Source organism: Etheostoma spectabile, chromosome 11, assembly GCF_008692095.1.
Source record: "Etheostoma spectabile isolate EspeVRDwgs_2016 chromosome 11, UIUC_Espe_1.0, whole genome shotgun sequence".
Lineage (NCBI taxonomy): Eukaryota > Metazoa > Chordata > Actinopteri > Perciformes > Percidae > Etheostoma > Etheostoma spectabile.
The window spans coordinates 6363951-6383465 of record NC_045743.1 but is presented as its reverse complement, the minus strand read 5'-3'; the positions used below and the strand labels follow the sequence as shown (position 1 = coordinate 6383465).

General features: G+C 39.2%; 2 protein-coding genes and 1 long non-coding RNA gene across 8 annotated transcripts; 1 reads left to right on the top strand and 2 right to left on the bottom strand.

Annotated features, from left to right (window-relative positions):
• Nucleotides 1-1119: 1119 nt before the first annotated feature.
• Nucleotides 1120-7701, bottom strand: cfap91 (cilia and flagella associated protein 91). Of its 2 annotated transcripts, none has more exons than XM_032530043.1 (17): nt 7491-7701; nt 6740-6816; nt 6337-6494; nt 6151-6231; nt 5925-5981; nt 5645-5823; nt 5382-5559; nt 4844-5001; nt 4552-4728; nt 4295-4431; nt 4113-4226; nt 3946-4017; nt 3656-3802; nt 3354-3575; nt 2968-3116; nt 2783-2874; nt 1120-2528 (listed from the first exon to the last, which is right to left on the bottom strand). In XM_032530043.1, exons 3-17 carry the CDS (start codon nt 6468-6470, stop codon nt 2320-2322), a joined length of 2106 nt encoding a protein of 701 aa, XP_032385934.1. In that variant the 5' UTR covers nt 6471-6494; nt 6740-6816; nt 7491-7701; the 3' UTR covers nt 1120-2319. The 2 variants fall into 2 exon arrangements, with proteins under 2 accessions (XP_032385934.1, XP_032385933.1); XM_032530042.1 differs by lacking the exon at nt 7491-7701 and adding an exon at nt 6957-7189 and having other exon boundaries at nt 1121-2528.
• A 2482-nt stretch (nt 7702-10183) lies between these two features.
• Nucleotides 10184-19166, top strand: si:ch211-214p13.9 (cell surface glycoprotein CD200 receptor 1). 5 transcript variants are annotated; one of them, XM_032529775.1, is made up of 7 exons: nt 10184-10581; nt 11593-11649; nt 12231-12536; nt 17808-18077; nt 18271-18367; nt 18465-18507; nt 18601-19166. In XM_032529775.1, exons 1-7 carry the CDS (start codon nt 10515-10517, stop codon nt 18688-18690), a joined length of 930 nt encoding a protein of 309 aa, XP_032385666.1. In that variant the 5' UTR covers nt 10184-10514; the 3' UTR covers nt 18691-19166. The 5 variants fall into 5 exon arrangements, with proteins under 5 accessions (XP_032385666.1, XP_032385664.1, XP_032385668.1 ...); XM_032529773.1 differs by having other exon boundaries at nt 11593-11655; XM_032529777.1 differs by having other exon boundaries at nt 10185-10581; nt 11602-11649.
• LOC116698048 (uncharacterized) lies at nt 15392-16158 on the bottom strand. The gene is made up of 2 exons (XR_004334099.1): nt 16074-16158; nt 15392-15653 (listed from the first exon to the last, which is right to left on the bottom strand). It is a non-coding gene; the product is annotated as an uncharacterized LOC116698048 (long non-coding RNA).
• Nucleotides 19167-19515: the final 349 nt, after the last annotated feature.

Genomic DNA, 19515 nt, shown 5'->3' with positions numbered 1-19515 from the left:
CCAATGAGACATGATGGGACAGTTCCGCTTACCAACCTGTAGGGGCCCTGAAGCGGGAAACGTTACATAGTGTTGCTTTAAGCTGCAACCATCACTGAATGTATTTTGAATTAAGTACAGTACTGCAGACTTGGTTATACTTTGGCATTCATGCGATTCCACCTTGTTGGAGCCATTTCATCGGTGGCCAGCGTGTGACGCTGGAGGTAGAAAAGTTTATTTAAATGTATGTATAGGCTTATATATCTTATAAATATCTTAATCTTAACACGCCTTACACTGTGCACAACCAACGAGTAACTTTCGTTTACACATCCGTGTGATAGAGCGCCTTAGAAAACATGTAGGCTATCGATACCCAAAAAAGGATTTGTTTGGGCAACGCACCTCTACCGACTACCGACATGCATTCGACTTGACGTGCAGCAAATACATATTTGCAATAGTGTTAATAAACAAAGTGTAAAATAGTTTCGTACCTCTCCTTAGCCTGGCGAAAGGTCAAGTTTTAATCAAACAGTGATCGAGATCATTCTCATGGACTGCAGATGGAAATTAGCCCTTGGGCTACAATCTGGCACATTTACATGTACTGTTGTGCATGTTCATCAATGTGCACTGTCCTGAATGAATAAATAAATAAATAAATAAAAATTCCACTGACTTGGTGATTTCAGATGTCCAACAGCTATCTGTAGTCCACGGGGTTTTGCCTAGCAGAGCTTAATTCCCGGTGGATTTACACACTCAACAGGTGAGAAGGAGTATCTCATTACAGTAAGCTACTCCTGTTGGCCCGGTTGTTTGTTGTTTGATAAAGGGCCAGTCGCTCCAAATACAGCGCCTTCCTGGCTGCAGCCCGCGGGTCGGGCCCGATGCCAAGGCTGGGGCATCGTGGTGCAATGACTAGACTAAACATGTTTGAAAATCATATACGTCTAAATTTTATTTAAATGTGTTGACATGTTTAGCAAACCTTTTAAGGAAAATATTTAATATGAGAAAACAGATATGTAACAAATGTGTTACAATGTATTTTGACTTTAGAGCTGAATTTCTCCTAAGCTCTGTTGTAAAATGTCTTCAAATTCTTTTTAATGCCACTCTAAGATTATTCTATATTGTATGGGCTTCTATGAGAGAATAGAAAAGTAGTAGTAGTAAAGTATGAAGTAATAAAGGCAACTGTCCCTTTGTTTCCCACATCTGATTTGATTGTAACACACATAGTAGCACATGCCTTCTCTCTTTATACACGTGTTTAATAGTTAATTTTCTCCTCATGGAGTTTGACCTTATGCACATTGCACATGCTGTACATCATGTACATCACCAAACAGGTAAACTAGAGTTTCTGTTTCATACGTCCTACCAAGTTTATTTTGTGTTGTTGGCAGTACATTGGTTTCTATTTAGTGACCACATTTAGTAACTTCTGTACAATCACACATTGGTTTGTCTTTGGATAAGTTGTTTGTTTTGTATGATGTTTTGTAATTGCAAAATTCCCTGTATGTATCCTCATACATGGCAAATAAAGCTGATTTGTGATTATGTCATATTCATTTCTATTTCTTTCTATTTTTTTCTATTTCTTAAACCAGTGCTGAGCTGTTGCTGAAGGTGCCTGCCTGGTGGGACATCTTGACAGGCCTGAGCAAAAGATGCGCACCCTAGGCAGTTAACGCCACAACTTGATAGGAATCCACTACCATTTACAACACCATTGGATGTTTGGTTTGGAGCATAGACTGTTTAATATACAGTTTATGGTTTGGAGTCTTTCTGCCCTCAACAATCACTCTATAAGGCTTTTATGTTGATGGACATACTTTAGTTGTCACGGTTAAATCAAAGTATAGGATAATAGAGAATGTAACTGACCTCAGATCGTAATAACGTGAGAACTTTCTATGCCTTTATAAAGCACATTTTCTTCTCAGTAAACAAGTCACCAAATGAATAAATCCCTCTGTAAAATGCATCGCTGAAACATCCTCAGATATCTATTAAGTCACTCTCTGTCAACTTAAAATCAGAAGTGCTTAATCAGGGACACCTGAATCCTCCATACCCCCACAGCAGCCCAACTGCCCAGATTGAAATGGAGCTTGTACTTGATCCTGTCAGATATGGTGGGACTATACTGTAAATTCTAGATATGTAATAATAAGTAATAATCAAAAGGTTACAATTGAGCCCTAAACTTAAAATTATGATTATGGAAATGAATTAATACTTAAGTACTACTTTAATAATATAAACAAATTTAGACATTAGACTACATCTCAGTACTTTTGGGGATTTGTAGTCCTCTCTTTACTCAGTTTGAATGTGGTGCTGCTCCGTTTCTTTCCCCTTCTCCTGCTCCACATGGCTAATCATCTCGAGGACTTGGTTGGAGGCTCTTTCAGAGGGACAGGTCAACTGTGGGGCCTCCAGAGTACTAGGAAGGATCCCAGAATGTTCTGCAGTTCTGTGAATGATGCTCCGAGCTGCCTGCAAGTGTCTATGCTGACTCTGGAGCACTGGAAGAGAGAAATGATAAGGTTAGACCAGTGAGCAAAGCATCTGACCTTTAACTTTATCATTCCATTTTCATGTTTTGTTTGTTTTTATTAAGAGAAAGGGTCCTAAAAGTAAGAGATAAATGATCTCTCACTTTTAATAAATGTGGTTCCTTTTCTACCCATTTCTAATTGTTGATACAAATACTGTCTATTTATAATCATAATATCATTTAGATTTTGAATTCTGTGTGAAAAATAAAAATCTCCCAAACCTTTTTGTCTGACAGTGATCTTCTGGACCTCTGGGATAAGGAAACTGTACACCAACTCTGCCACAATCTCCTCCGACTGAAGATTGCTCTGGCTACTCACACATAAAAAAAATGATTCCTGTTGATTATTATCGTTTACATTTCTAAATACAAAACATTAGAAGACATGCTGAGGAATCCATTACCTTTCTTCCATGGCATAAGCAATGTCGTTGACCTCCTTTGCTCTCCTGTGGATCTCCTCTCTGGCCTGCTGGTCAGCTGTCTGCTCTAAGGTCTCTAGGATGATGTCCTCCAAATACAAATCCACAGTTTCCTGGTGTACCTGCACCACCTGTGAGGCATTAAGGACACAAAACATGCATTAAAATATGTCACACACACACACACACACACACACACACACACACACACACACACACACACACACACACACACACACACACACACACCACACACACACACACACACACACACACACCACACAACACACACACACACACACACACACACACACACTTCCTATTACTATGGCTAAAAAATGACTGAATGACTGAATTAATCTACGCACTTGTCTGAAGATCTCCTCTTCTTCTCTGCGTCTGCGCTCCTCCACTTGTCTCCTCCCACTCTCCTCCGCCTCTCGTAGGCGACGGTCTCTCTCAGCCAGTAGTGTAAAGGCATGGATCCTGCGCTCTTCCTGGAGATGAATCAAATCCTTGGACAAGGCGTAAAACAGGCGTTCAAGCTCTGCACCAACCACTCTGGCCTGAGATGCTTCTTCTTGAGCAGCCTGGGAGGGGAGAGAAAAGGCGTAATGAGATTGTTTGGAGTTTGTTAACTTCTGTATGTGAATGTGTCTGTATGTTTCACCTTGTGTCTATGTGTATCTCTCTGTTTTTTAAGGGTCATTACGAGCCCTTTGTCAGCTTTCTGTAGCTCTTGTTCCTCCCTCTGCAGGGCGTGGACGGTCCTTAGTTCCTGAATAAGATCCAGATGGTTCTTCTTGCCCTTAAACATCTGTCAGAAGACAGCACAGGTAGACATGAATAAAGATGTCCTTACAGTTTGAAACATACAAACATTTTTGTAGGCACATCAGGCATATAAAAGTCACACATGCAGGTAAGCACGCACACACGTGCATATAGACAGGTTCAGACCTCGTATTGGATACTCCTTCCTCTCAGTAGTTTTTGCAAGTTGATGACTGCAAGCTCTATCTCCTCATCCTCCTAATAAGGGACGTATAAACGAATTAACATCAACAAAATTAAACGTTTAGGATGAACAAGGTCTGCGTCAATTACAGTCAGAGATATTAGCTGACCTCTGGAGGCTCCCCAACTCTGGGAGTGAAAGGACGAGGAACAGGCTTCTTCTTCTTGACAAGAAAACGTGAAGACTCCTTGGACACTTGCTCCTTCTCCTCCTCTCTCAGGGCCTGCAGAACCATACTTGTAAATTCATGTGTATCTAGAACTTAAGTGATATGCTTGATTTCTGCTTTACCTTATATTTCTTCATCAGTTCTACCTCTCTGCTCGTAGGGTGATTGATCACATTCTTGATGATGTTGACTTTAGGATTAGGTCTTTTCTCCCATTGCTTGACTGAGGCAGAGAGTCCTGCCTCGAGCTGTAGCAAACCTATGATGATGACAAACTTGTTAAAAGTTATCTTCTAAATAAAATTATACTGTAATCTCTGATGCTAGTATGGAGATTATCCACTTAATTCTACTTGTCCATAAACATTTAGATTCAAACCTTCATATGTGTCTAAGTAGTGGCTTTTTAACTCATTGTTGTGGGTGTTCCTGTTGGTAAATGTATCCCTGCGGCTCCGAGGGTGATATGTCTGAAAACCTGTATATTTTCTGACAATGCCAAGTTGCTCTAGCTTCCCCTCCACATTTCTCCTCTTAGCTTCCAGTTTTCTCAGGGCTGCCCACAACACAACAATGAAAAAGGAGATAAATGACAAGGAATTAAACAAAGCCTTACATAATACATTTATGATCTGGATATTATCTTAGAGAAGAGGCAGCGGCTGTCTTACACCTGCTGTAGTCATTGTGAATCTTGTGCAGCTTGGTCTCTTTGTCCTTTTGGTGCTTAATATATATCTGGTTCAGTCTCTCGTTTGTGACTTCTTTCTGGGCCTCATCTCTCTGCCTCAAGAGGTCCTTCAGCAAAGCAAGACGGGCCTTTTGCAACCTGGACAGGACCCACAGAAATTGAGAGCATTACAGAAGGGCAGAAGTTGCATTGTACAGAGAGCAGGAACAACAAGGGGGAGGAGGGTTCACCAAGACTGCTTAATCAGTTCTTAGATTAACAGTCTCAGCCACAGTACTTTGTGTGTGGCATTGTGATAAGAGAAACTGTTAAAATGGAAGAACTTTGTTCAAACTCATGTGTCAGCAAATTTCCAACTCCAGTGGTAGTAACAAAGAGACAGTAATGCACTGAGCTACACAAGTTTGGGGATTTTATTGTTTGCTGTAGTGGTAATTGTGGTGTTGTAGTTACCTCTCTATTTGTCCTATCTTGTCTTTATCAGTTAATGATAACAAAAAAGCGTGAGTGTCACTCACTTCTCGATTTCTCCTTCTCTGAAAGCCCACTCTCTGACCTCCATCTCCTCCATTATACGTCTCCTTTTGTCCAGCTGACTAAGGTCATTCAATGGAGGAAGGGTGGCCTCCCAAGCTCGTTTGGCACGTGCCCGCTCTATCATTTCCACTTCTGCCAGGCCTGCAGGTAGACCATGACCTAAGGGGAATGGAGAGCATAAGGCTGCATGTATGTTTTGAACAAAGTATAGTCTATGTAATGAAGATCTCAACAGTTGATGTACCCCAAGTCAAAGCTGCCAGTTGCAGGAGCTCTGCGGGAGTTGTTCCATGTTGTACCACATACTCAGGGCTGTACGGGTCTGTCTGTGTTTCACTTTCCCTGTAGTCTGTCTGGACCCCCACAGTGAAGTGGGTGGGCTGATGCTCAGCATTTGTTCCACAAGTTAATACAAAGTCTTCTCTGATGAGACAAAAAGTGTGGAAAGGAGGATGTACCCTCGACCAGCAAAAGGTCACAATCGAAATGGCAAAATAAGAAGCGTGAGAAACCGTTGAACTTACTTAGGCAATGCAAAAATCACATCTGGGGGAACCTGCTGTGCAAAAGGAATCAGAGGGCTAAAGGAAACAAAATGGAACTATGTCAATATTTAATGTGGGAACTGTGGCGGTTATCTTTAGTTAACGGTGGACATAATATCAGGTCGTGTAAGTGATGCACAACAGAGTTAGAATGATTGTTATCCAATATATTCACAGATTCAGTGTGTAGGCAGGCTATTCAAACCGTTTAAAGTATTTCCAGCGATCAGCTCCGGTCACATGGCACTCCTCCCTTTTCTGCCATGACTGAGCACTTGGAATAACTCTGTCAAGAAGATAATACCAAGGGACACATTTTATATTTGTAATGATAATGAGTAAGTCAGTAGCTGCTGTTGCTGCTCAACTAAATGGTGTCTGTTGGTGTTACCCAGCCAGCTGCTGCAGTGCCTCTCTGCGCTGTTCTGTGTGGCCTCGCCAGCGCCGATCAATAAAGGCCGGTACTGGGTCAGCAGGGTCCAGTTGGACAGTAAACCGTGGGTGGTGGAACAGGTTACTGAACATAGACCCAAACTCAGGTACTCTCCTCTGATAAAGGGAGGGAGAAATACAGTCTGTGAGTGCATTTCACATTTAGTCCTTTTTTTCTCCTCATGTGTAAACAGTAACAACTGAGAAACAACATTGGCCATGAGTCAGTCATAGTAGAGGAGAGGTAGCAAAACAGGAAGTAGGTGAAAAAGGAGTTAAGCTCAGTGTTCAATGTGTAAAAGAAAATAAATAACGTTACATTTAACGATACACGGTTCAATATTTCAATAAAAACGTCTTACGATTCGGTCGTTAGATGCATAGGCTTTGAGTGTGGACCTGGCATGGTCTGCCTCCGATGACACTGTGTAAACTGGATCTGTAGCAAAACAGTTCATGTAATGTCAACCAAATGAGTCAGCCTAACGCTAGCTAGCACGTTTTCAAATTGTAGCTAGTTAGCTAGCTTGCGCCAGCTGGGGTTTAACGTTAGCTACCTAGTTAGTTAAGTTTACTTACCGTACAAGTGGTCATAAGCCCGTTGCCGCCTAATAACTTTACTAGTATCATTTTTCTTAGGAATTGCGCAAGTCACAGATACACTCATTTTCTAATTTCAATTAAAACCAGTGTTTTTTTCTCTCTCTTTAATTTCTCCCCAATGCAACGACGACCATGGACGTTACAGTATTTATGTAACCATAGAGACGGCAAACTGAAATAACGCCTCCCACGTGGGAGGCGTTATTTCAGTTTCTGCACTAAACTGCAAAACGGAAGCAGCTGGCAGTTGCTGGAGCACTGGCCGATATGCAACTAAGATGATGGGTAACTGCGTTTGGGGTTGTTCTTTGTCAAATGAAAGTCAAATGTGCCGCTAATGTACCGAACAAACATATAATACATGCGTGGAACACATGCGAGGGAAGAAGTAAATTAGGATTGTTCTAAAAGAGTGATTCGGCAAGAACGATCCAATCACTTAACGTAAAATGCAGTCTGATGCCACGGTAACAAAAGCTAAAACAATAGTCAGGTAAATGGCGAGAACACCTTCAGTTGATTCAAATCAGTAGCTTCTTGGTAAATGTTCTCTTTCCAACTGCATCGACGAAGTGAGTGTTCTTTGCTCCAGCTCTGACTCGTTGACTACTTCCCCAATGGATGTATTAAGAGAACATAGACTGTAAAAGAAAGACTTCCTCGCAACGGTGGCTGAGGCTCATGGGCATCGTAAAAGCCTCAGCCTTCTCAGTACCAAAACTGAAGAAAACACGAAGAAACAAGAACGGAAACAGCGGATCCTCCCCTGGATGCTCCCCCCACCTTCAGAATTTGCATTTTCCTTTGGTGAAGTGGATACAACCCTAGTGCAGTTAAAGAAAATATATTTTATATATATATATATATATATATATATATATATATATATATAATATTCTTTTTTTCTATTGTATTTGTACATCTAGTTGACATTTATCAATATTTGCAGTCACAATATTTTGGTGCAGCGCTGCAACATGTATTTTCTGAAACAGCATTTTATTGAAGCCCATTTTCGCCAGTAAAAAAAAACAAAACTTAGTCTTGATGATAAAAGGTATCTCCATGGTATGTGAGATAAAAATAATTTAATTATAATTATAATTATAATAAAAAAAGTCAAAATTGTAGGACAAAAATTGAGAGAGAAAGTCGAAATTACGAGATAAGCAGTCCCAAATATGAGATAAGAAGTCTAAATGATGAGATAAAAAGTCACAATTGAGATAAAAAGTATGGGATGGAAGGTAAAACATACTGTATACAAAGTCTGAACAAAGATAAAAGTTGAAATTATGAGATTAAAAGTTACAATTATGAGATATGAAGTTAAAATTAGGAGATACAAATTTAAAATGATGAGATAAAAAGTTATAATTATGAGAGTAAAAAGTCAAAACCATGAGATTGTTTCAGTAACAAGCGCCTCGTGTGCCGAGGTGGCATATCTAGCATGGATAGCATTGCTTTCATTTCTTTTACTGGCAAAAATTGGCATCCATTAGTTCTGGCACATAGACCAGGTTGTAGAATGTGTTAGTGTGTTTATTTGGTTATGTAAAAAGAAATCAGGTGTTTGAATGGCTACAGTCTGTTTTAATAGTATAATTACAGTTGTTTGATTTTTTTTCCGAAATGTTCAGCAGTCACTTCTTACTTTGGGTAGGCCTAAACCATTTCTACAGTAGGTACACATGTGCATCAGTATCTGTTTGTGCCTATTATTCATTTTCAGAGGACATGTTTATTCTTTTTCCTTCATACATCTCAGTTTTGTCTTTACCCTCCAGAGCAAATTTTTGGGTAGCAAAAAAGGTTGATTTTGACATCAACAGGAAGTCTGGGTTATCAGAGGGAAACAGTGAACACAGACACACACACACACACACACACACACGCACACATGCACGCACGCACATAAGATGGCACAGAGAGTATTTTAGTTCTCAAAGTTCCTAATCCATCCACTCTTTAAGATGTTTTGTTTGTTTTTGTGTTTTAAGCTCTGTTGTGTTTGAGGAACACAGCTGAGCAAAGCAACATTACTTCATAGCTGGAAGGTTTTGCAATTCTGTGGAAAAGCTTTGAGTTTAGTTTTAGTGCCAAATATGCCAGCTCACAGTCAGCTGAACTTCTGCTATATATGGTATGTTAAATACACTGTCTAATAATAGAGCTTAGAAAAAGGAGAACGGCCATGTGCCTGGTATAAGCAAGCATTACTGCAAATATTACTACCGTAAATGTGTCTTTTCTGTGACTGTTCTGGCTTTGGGGGTTGATTTGTATCAGTGTTTAACCAGAAGATTTTATGTACTTTTCATCCGCCCTTTCTGCTCTGATATGATGCAGTTAATATCAGGATGTCTCATTGCAAGATGTACTCATGAACCACAAATTTCACATAGAGCTTGCAGATCATAACCACATACACGGAATAATGCCTTGTTGTCACTTAATCTCTGATCTGCAAACAGGGGATGGAGTATGTAGTAACATCTACATCCGCATTAATGCTCCATAAACAGCACATGTAAGCAACTCTGCATTGGCTAACCCTTGTGTACCATGCAGTTTATATACCAGCAGATATGAGACCACAACCAATTACACTTACTCAGCAAGAAAGATTTCTTCTCCATAATAACTCTAAACTTTCAGGAAGGTTAGAATGTTTGTGTTTTGATTAAACATTTTTTTAGAAAAGTGTTGAGTCAGCTTTAACTTTGGGGCCTGTATAGTTTGTGCTGCGGTTTAAATTTGATGTGCCATATGCTAGAGGTGCTATATTTGTCCAAATTGACTAGATATTAGAAAAATCTCTCAGTACAATGCAATATGTTAAACTACAGCCTCCAAAATGTAAAGGACTTTTTTGTAGTTCAAACAAAACCTGAATGTTACTCATGTTACATGCTGACAAGGTAGGCTTTATTGCAGGGCTGTTGAATTATGTTGTATTAGTTTTTCTTATGTATTCATATAAAGTAAGGCAGTCAAAGCCATGTTGGGCTAAGGCTTTATGAATGATACAATACAAATACATACTGGGACTGTGCCTAACGGATCTGCTTTATAATTTTGTCTAGCTTGGAGTGTTCAAACACACATACACACGCACACGCACACACATACTGCTTTGAAAAAAGGGTGATCATGTGAAAGGAAACTGGTGTCTTCTTGTCTTGACAGATGTCATCCTACGTGGGAGAAAAATGCAGATGCTTTGGGTGGAAAGCCGTTTGGAGAGAGGGGAAGAGAAAGAACGAGGGAGGGATTAGTTAGTCACATGCCCTTTATATTTCTTTATTATGAGGTGTGTCAAGGATGTTCAGTTTGTCTGGATTGGGTGTAGAACCTGCTTTAATCAAACCCTGAGCTTATTGGGTTTAAATAGAGAAAGTGAAATTCCCAAATTAGGGTAAATGTGTGATAGCCTAGGCTAAACTACGCTATTCAGACCTGATGTGTTTCTTACTGGTGTGAGAGGCTCTGTGGTTGACAGTTAACAGAGGATCCCGACGACAACTAGAGATGAGGGATATGATGATTTGTGCCGCGGTTATCTTCTCGTTGTCTGAAGCATGGAGCCAGGATCCAGGTTTGAACATTAAGACATTTTACTTGTATTTGGTGTAAGCACTTACAGTTACAGCTTAAATATATAGACATGCTTTTTTTTTTTTAGAGTTGCACCTCCACGAAGATGAATTTGTAAGGTCTTAATATATATATATATATATATATTATATATATATACTGAGCAACATTGTTTATGTTACTACAACAACAAATGATAGTTTTTTTTCTGTAGGAATGTGTCATTTGTGGTACTTTATAATTCTGTAAATATGTTTTATGTATTGTCATACAATGAGATTGCATTAGAGTGAGATTTCTGTTAGAGTACATTGTCTGTGGTGTGATTTAGTGTAGGCAGTCAGTGGAACATGCCCGGAGGTGGGGTAACGCAGAAGTTGATAACCTAGGAAAATCTTCCGTAACACATGAACGAGCAGCACACTGCCACTTCTTCCGTGGAAAGCATGATTTCAGATCAGGGAAACGCTCTGAGGCAGCTTTTCTCCGCTGTGTGGTCTTTGAAAGGTGGAGGAGACCCATCTGTTTCAGATCTGTGGTTTCGACATCCCAACTCAAGCATGCTGTTTTGCTTACACCTGTCAGACGTAAACAAGTCTCAGACCCCCATAACACTCCACAGTGATGTCAATCAATGAACACGGAAATTCTTCAATTAATTTCTCTGAGAATCAATACTAACTGTACTAACTTATTCTATGGTGTAGACAGGCAAATGGGGGAGATCATGACAGCAACATTTGCCTTTTTTATATGTTCAGGTTTTCCTTCATCCAGCTACGCTTTCTGTTTTACAAAAGCTGAAGACAGTAAATACTTGTAGTGTGTCGTCTGTGATTTAGCCCTCCTGGTCATGTCAGACCACTTTTTAATCCCTTCAGACCTTAACTATCTAAATAACCAATAACAGATATACACTTTGATTGTTGCACTGCTGATTGAACACGTTTGAATGAATCACGTTTAAATGAATCACTAACAGCTGCTTTCTGTTACTCACATCCACCTCCAGCTCTCTCAGGAACTAATCAAAGTATCTCTGTGAACTCCAGCACTTCTTCTCCTAAAGGTTTTGGTAAACTCTTTTCACCCTTTTTCTCTCCAGCTATTTCGCCGTATGAGTAACAGAATAAATAAGACTAAGACTACGAAGTAAGACTAAGTCACAAAATCATGTCAATACACTGTTCATTTTTATCATTCCTTTCCTTATTAATCCCGATTTCAAAAGCATTTTTTGTTGTTGTTGAAATGACTTGAAAGAGTTAAAAACATTTTGAAACAAGTTATTTGTAGAGAAGAAAGGGTTAGTTATAATTTGTTAGTTTTTTTTGGAATGTCATTATGAAATATCAAGAAGCTTTACCAAATGTTTGCCCACTTTGAAAAAGTAATTAAACTTCAGTAGCTCTTAAAATACAAATTAAATAAAAACATGTTTTGATTTTGCTTCGTTTGCATTGTTAGACTTAGACTTATAATTCTCTTTATTGATCCTTTTAGGATCCTTATGTAGACTCTGTTAGGAAATGCGTGCTGTGTATATTGTTATATATTTATAAGAATAAACCCAAACTATGTCATCGGCACAATCATTAGACCATTATGTGCGTTCAAAACTTTTCTTCCTTCCATTCTTTTTTTTTCCAGTTGTCAGAAATTCAGTTTTCAACCTGGGGAGTGAAGTGAACCTGACATGCAGCAATAAAACATGGAACGAAATGATGTTTGTTACCTGGACTATAACATTAAAAAACAAAGAATGTAGGATCGGGCATACTAATGAAGGCCGAAGTGATGACTTCTGCAACGATGGAAAGTCACTCCAGAACACATCCAGCGCTCAGTCATACCTGCACATCCCTGAGTTTTCCAATAACGACGTGGGGGTCTACAAGTGTGAGTCTGTTTACACAGGAGGAAACGACATTTATCTCATCTACGTGGATATCACAGGTAGGAATTTTCTCCTCACAAAGATAGATGATTTCAAGGTAATCAATAAGGTTCATTTCTTAAAAGCTCAGCTTTAAGAAATGTCACTCACTCAATATTTTATAAGACAGCAATTTTTGTTTAACGTGCCTAGATTTTGGAATATTTATTAGGCTACTTAACCTTTTTCCACTGCAAAATTGGGGCAATAGCCTGATGGGATTTCCTTTTTTGCTGTGTCTCTGAAAAAGTAACATTTGAAACCCCCCCCCCAAACCATTTTGCCTTTCTACACAATGTCTCTGTACTCTGATTAATGCACTGGCTGATAACTAGTTTTATTTCACAGTCAATATAAAATATAGGTAAGCAAATTTACTTATACTTGCATGGTTAGGTACTACAATACGGGCTGAAATATGTGCCAACAGAAACTGAATTTGAATAATTTATATTTGAATTTGAATGATGCTAAACTTGAATAATTGCATTGAAAAACTTAATTTGGATCACATAATTTGAAATTGTATGGTTTAATTTGAATCATTGCATTGCAAAACTGAATCTGAATAGTGTAGGTTGAAATTGAATTTATTTGTTTGGAACTGAAATCCATTAAAATATGATCATCAATGAAAATTCAACTATATATCTTCACATTCAATTCTCACAATTCAAATTTAGTTCACAAAATTCAATTTCAAGTTACCGTGACAGACATCCGGGTACTTGACGTATGCAGGACGAGTAATAGAGCGCAGATCAATAGATAGGCACATAGACAGGGTAGACAACGTTTCTCAAAGTCAAGGATCCTTCTTTGGTAGGACTGGTCCTACTTTCTTTTTTTTAACCAAATTTTATTGAAGAAAAAGGACATACAGAAGGAAGGAACATCTTTTGTACATCTTAACAGTCTACGTTCTAAAAGAGCCAGGGGGTTACTAAAGAAAAAGAAAAAACAAAACAAGCAAAACACTTCATACAAATATCTTGTAAAGCTTACAGAGGTCATATGATCTAACAGCTTTTTTGTTTGTACAGGTAGAAATGGAAACAATGTATTGTTTAATATTAGCAGCCAGCTCAACAAAGCTTGGCTTCTTCTTCAAAAACTTTGATTTATGTATATAAAATTTGGTCAAAATATTAAATTAGATTTATGGTGTAATACTCTGAACAAAGCTTTCTATCATGTTGAGTGAATCCAAACAATACATCTTCCAAAAGTAATGTAAATTGAGGGTGGTCCTACTTTCTTTCTTTAACTGCCTATGGTCCTTCCACGTCAGGTCGTTCAGTACTAGGCCAGGCTCCTCTGTTGCATTTGGAGAACACGTAAACGCAACAGGCTAGCAAGTGCACGTCATTTGTGCACGCTGCATTTCAAAACAGTGGATGAGATGGTTGTGGAACTGTGAACTGTGCTGTGAATCAGAGTCAGTCTGCTTGCAGGAGGAGAATCTACTGTCGGCAACTTAGACCGCAACGTGCAATGCTGGGTAACATTAACAACACCAACAGGCTATGATGTCAGCAGTAGTCGTTATCTCTTTTTTATCCCTTGTTAATAAATGAAAGCCTCGTGAGACTTTGTGTTTGTAGTTGTCATAACAATTACTGGTTAAGAAGAATTGCATTCATTAATGTAAATGTAAATGTGCTGTATTTATATAGCGCTTTTCCAGTCTTAACAACTGCTCAAAGCGCTTTTACATCTACAGGAAACATTCACCATTCACACACATTCATACACTGTGGACGGGGCTGCCGTACAAGGTGCCACCTGCTCATCAGATAAACACTCATACACATTCACACTCCGATGCGCAGCACCGGGAGCAACTCGGGGTTCAGTGTCTTGCCCAAGGACACTTCGACAATGACTGCAGGGGCGGGGATCGAACCACCAACCCTCCGATTGGCAGGCAACCGCTCAACCACTGAGCCACAGCCGCCCCTAATCTTACAGTAGCTAACAGTTTACATTAGCTTGTAATTTACTGCCTACATGTGACATTAGCTCATTGTTCAGTAGCTTCTAGCTTTCAAACAAATGCGGTGCAAAATATGAACAGAAACTGCAAGACAACCGCTACCAGCTAATGAGCTACCACATGATATGCAGTCAATTGCATGTGAGAAAGGTTAAATAGTACTGTAGACACACGAGCTTTAACCAACAAATGAAGTCATAATAACACCATTGAAAAAACACCCACTAACACAATAAAGGTAGGTGTTAGTATGTTAAATGGTCAACAGTTAAGTTTAAGTTCAGTTGAGACCATGATGAAGAAACTACACCACTACAGTTACATAAAGTTACTTCATGCTACAGAATGCTTAAATATGCTTGTGAAACAATTTTAATCTTATCAGGACAGGTTAGACAACTACTGGACTAACCTAAAGCTTTCTCCTTCAGCCCGCTGTCTAGAAGCAACACCATCATCGGCAGCTGAGTCTTATCGCCGCTTAATGTTAAATATACACTTGTGTGTACAGTATATAGTAATGTTTGAATAAATGTTATAGTGAAGATAGACGCACATAGTGTTAGTCTTTTTAGAGCATGTATACCCACAAATTATTAACCCTGTGTGTCTCCGTCAACCTTGACAGAAAGTTTCGCTTTTTTGACATTTTTCATATTTGTGAAGTATAGGTCATTTTTGATGTTTTTTTCCAAATTATTAATTCTAATGACATTTCAGCTATCGAGGCCATTTTGTATGAAAACGAATGTTAATTGACCAGGACAACAAGTTAAAGGTAGCACCATTATTTTTTGATTCCTGTACCTTATATTTGGGAAATAACATTGAAAAGTTTTTATCCACACTAACTAGACCAGACAAGCCGTTATTTAATGCTTTTTTTTTTTTTTTTTAAACGCCAATCTATTCAATATAACATCTCTCTTTGGCCTCTGTCTCCCTGCTCTCTTGTCTTTTGCTTTCTCTCTGTCCCTCGTCTCACCCTTCTGGTGATGCCAGTGCAGCGCCTGGCCCTGGTTTGTCCTCTTGGATCGGGACAGTCCCACTGGTGCAGACTGTCCTAACGCCTCAACCATTTTGAGTAAAACCAGGGCCAACTTGCTGCTGTGGCTTCCATCCTCCGTTTGTTCCTTACTCCCTGTTAAAAGACAGCAAACACAAGAAAAAGACGTTCACCGTTATAAATGCTGTAACGTAACGTTTCACTTTTTACGTGGGAATCTACTCATCCGTTTTAACGTTGCTAGTAAAGTAAACAAGGTGCAGATTTACCTACAATCCTCAGCTACAACTGATAAATTTACCAATTTCTAAATCTCATGTAGAGCATGTAAAAATAAATGAAAATGTCACCGGACATTGAACTTTACAAACACAAATGGCACAAAAGACAGCGAACAGGCTAACAGCCTAAAGTTAAATGCTAGGTTCAGTTAGCACAACGTTATCTACCTTATTATGATTAATGACGATTTGTACCAGCATTAAGGCGTTTCGCTTTATAACACGTTAACTGTGATAACAAATGTACAGAAAACACTAAAGGTAGGCTACTTACATTTAAATGATTTTTGCGCCGTCAGCGATGCTTTGCTACGCTTACTTCCGCAATTGTGTTTTTTTTTTTTTTTATAACAAGCCGGCAAAGCATAGGATTGTGGGTGATTTTGGAGCGCGAAAGAGACACACTGATCTGTGTTCGATTGCTCTTTCTTCATCCTTCAAGTACCCGGATGTTTGTCACAGTAACTTGAAATTAAATTTTAAGGAACTGAATTCGAATTGTGAGACTGAATGTGAAGATATACTGTACAGAGAGTTGAATTTCCATTGATGGTCATATTGTTATTGGATTTCAGTTCCAAACGAACAACTTCAATTTCAAACTATCCATTCAGTTTTTCGATGCAATAATAATAATGTGTTCTTTATCAGTCCCACGAGGGGAAACTACAATTGAAACTGTTAAACACGCACATTACACGCAGGCCTGAAATACGCACACATGCTCAGTACCTATACATGCACTAATGCTCGGGGCTGCCCATCGAAAGGCACCCTGAGCAGTGCCCAGGAGGTGAACTGGCACCTCTCCAGCTACCAGTCCACCACCATACTTTTTGTCCGTATGTATGTCCGTATGTGGGCTTGAAGCTGCAAGCAGCGTTGGACGGGCCCTCGCTAACATGCGCGTGTCGGGGTTACTGGCGTACGCTGCTCCTTGCGACCGTGCATTTATGCAGCACTCAGACACTGCAAATTGATGTTGATTGTGGGAAATTTCAAGCAGATATGACAATGTACACTGTAGTTACAGCCACTTTCTCCTTCATCGCTAAACACTCAAAATGGCCGCCATGCCACACCCACACTGTTTCACGAGAAGTTTTTCTTTTAATGGCTTTTCATCGCTAAGGTGTTGAAGTTGATATGATGAAATCTATAGGAGGAGTTTGTTGAAGTATAGCACCTTGTCTTTTAGGCCTACTTCCCGTTGCCACTAGGGGGCGTTATGACTTTGAGCCAATATCGGCGTGTATACGTCGTGAGGGTCGGACTCTGATGAATCGTTAAAAGTTTTGACCCAATTGAACAATGTACACGCAAGTTACATCCACTTCCTGTTTAAAAGGTGAATTGCACAAAAGGGCCTTCCCGCCACGGCCATGCCCTATAACAAAGTTATATATATATAAGTTTTTCTTTTAATACATTTTCCTCGTTAACATGTTAAGATGACACACACCAAGTTTGAAGTCGTTCGGATGAAATCTCTAGAAGGAGTTTGTTAAAGTACGACATGTGGAAATGGCCAAAATTGCACTAATTTCGAACATTCAATTCAAAATGGCGGACTTCCTGTTGGGTTCAGGGTATGGCTCCAGTGGAGTTTTATGTCCGACCTGCCATGCTACATATCTGTACCAAGTTTCGTAACTACGGTAACAATACTGCAGTGGGCTCAATTTTCTTAATTTTTCTATTCCCGAAACCCTTAAAATACGTAAATTTTCACCAGCCTTTATTTGACCGCCATATTTGGAGAGTTTTCGAATATATTAAGCCCCTCAAAAAGGCAATTAATTTGCCGGAATAAGAAAGAAAAAAAGAAAGAAAGAAAGAAAAATAATTCTTTTGCCGCTTTTGGTTCTCAGGCCCCAATGATTCAAATTCAGTTTCTGATTTAACATATTTCAGCCCATATTACAATGTGTAAGTGATTTTGTTGAACTACAGCCAGCTGAAGCCCTCTGTGAGTCTCATTTCTTGTGTTTGGTCTCCCCTGGCCCAGTTAGTCCCAGTATATCAGCCTGGTTAGAGTTTAAGGACAACAAGATGGTGGCGGTGTGCAAAGCTGACAGAGGAAAACCCGCTGCCAACATCAGCTGGAGTCATGCGGGAAACTCATCCTCCGTGGAAACTAGCTCAGATGGATTTTTTACAGTAGAAAGTCGCCTGGAGCTGCTCGAGGAAATGGATAAAGAAAACTTGAGCTGTGCCATCAGGCACCCGTACTGGAAAGAGGAACACATTTTGAGGCCAAAAAAACTGTTAAAAAAAGGTCAGGCTTTTGCAAGTGGATACCGCTTTTAAATGTTTACATTTTTCAAGTCATTTTATGTTTTTTTTTTTAATTCATGTTGACTTGGTGTTTCACATTATAGTGGTAGTTACAACTTTGTTAAGAGATGCAATGTGTTGTGTTAACACCCAGCAGATCACTAACAAACCTTTAATCTCCACTCTCACTGCAGGTTATAGTCCTTGGCTGGGCATCCTTACTGTTGCTGTAATCATTGCGCTTTTGGCAGGATTTTTATTATTTGCACAAAAGAAACTTACAACATTGAAGTAAGATGTTTCCTGTGATAATAAATGAATTACAGTGACTACTTGCAAGCTATTTTGTTGAATCACTGAGCTGGTTTTGTCATTCATCTTTCTCCAGGCGATGCCAGTGGACGGAAACTCCACCATCTAAATCTCCACCGGTAGGAAATCTTTCTGTATGTCTGCAGTTTATAGGTTTGTGTGTTTTACTCATACGGTACGTTGTTAAACTTTGTTCTCTCTGGTTTTTACAGACAGAAGATGTGGAGGAAGTGGAGCCTTACGCCAGCTATGTTCAACGTGTGAACTCTATCTATTGCTCATCTGCAGATTTGTTCACATAAAACGATGCATCACACTCTGAAGGCTGAAGGCTGTGAAACTGAAAAATGGTGAAATAGTAAAGATAGAGAATGAGATGAAAGACTTCCGATAAGACAGGGAAGCCTCTACGTTTAATTCTACTCAAAACAAAACTCTTGACTGATGGAACAGGGCGTGTACGTGTCACACAGTGGCGCTTTAATGCACAGCATGCAGCCCACTGGTTTTACATGTCATGGATAATATTAATAATAAACTACAAATGCAATGAACCGCTGAATTGCAAAGAATCCTGCCTTCCGCCGGACTTAGCGCGCCAAGACTACAGAACTTTTTATGCTCACCGTTTAATAGATTCTTGCAAGTAAAACCAGTGAAAGTCCAAAGTAACAGGTGTGAAATTGCCTTGAGATGATGTGGACAATATAATGTTAAGTATCCATGTACTGTCTTAATGTATTATGTATCTGTTTAAAATAAAACGCATCTGCACACATTGGTTTTATTGTGGCTAAGCTCTAAGAAATTATAAAGAACATTAAAAATAGCAGCCTACACAAGAACAAGTAAACAAGTACAGGATGTTGTTTAAAATGTATTTTGGATCAAGTGTAAAAAGCAGTCTGTGATCTACACATCACATTGATTTCCTGCTGTGGTTAGACCTGATATTTAAAAAGAACAAATGTCAAGATGATTTCTTTGTAGACATGCAGCAAACTAATACATTTGTTACCTCTATGACGATTATCAGCATTGGACCGTTTAAAATAAATGGTGAGTTTTGGATTTTGGTTCAGTCTTCTTATGAGTGTAAACCTGTTTCTGAAGAAACTGATCTAGAG

What these genes read in the sequence shown, in the direction of transcription:
- cfap91 (XM_032530042.1), bottom strand. Translation starts at nt 7,044, where the DNA reads ATGAGTGTATCTGTGACTTGCGCAATTCCTAAGAAAAATGATACTAGT. An exon ending in TCACAATGACTACAGCAGGT is followed by an intron (nt 4,729 to 4,843) that starts GTAAGACAGCCG and finishes TGTTGTGGGCAG; the next exon opens with CCCTGAGAAAACTGGAAGCT. An exon ending in AAGAGGAGATCTTCAGACAA is followed by an intron (nt 3,117 to 3,353) that starts GTGCGTAGATTA and finishes AATGCCTCACAG; the next exon opens with GTGGTGCAGGTACACCAGGA.
- si:ch211-214p13.9 (XM_032529773.1), top strand. Translation starts at nt 10,515, where the DNA reads ATGAGGGATATGATGATTTGTGCCGCGGTTATCTTCTCGTTGTCTGAA. An exon ending in AGCATGGAGCCAGGATCCAG is followed by an intron (nt 10,582 to 11,592) that starts GTTTGAACATTA and finishes ATCCACCTCCAG; the next exon opens with CTCTCTCAGGAACTAATCAA. An exon ending in AAGAAACTTACAACATTGAA is followed by an intron (nt 18,368 to 18,464) that starts GTAAGATGTTTC and finishes ATCTTTCTCCAG; the next exon opens with GCGATGCCAGTGGACGGAAA.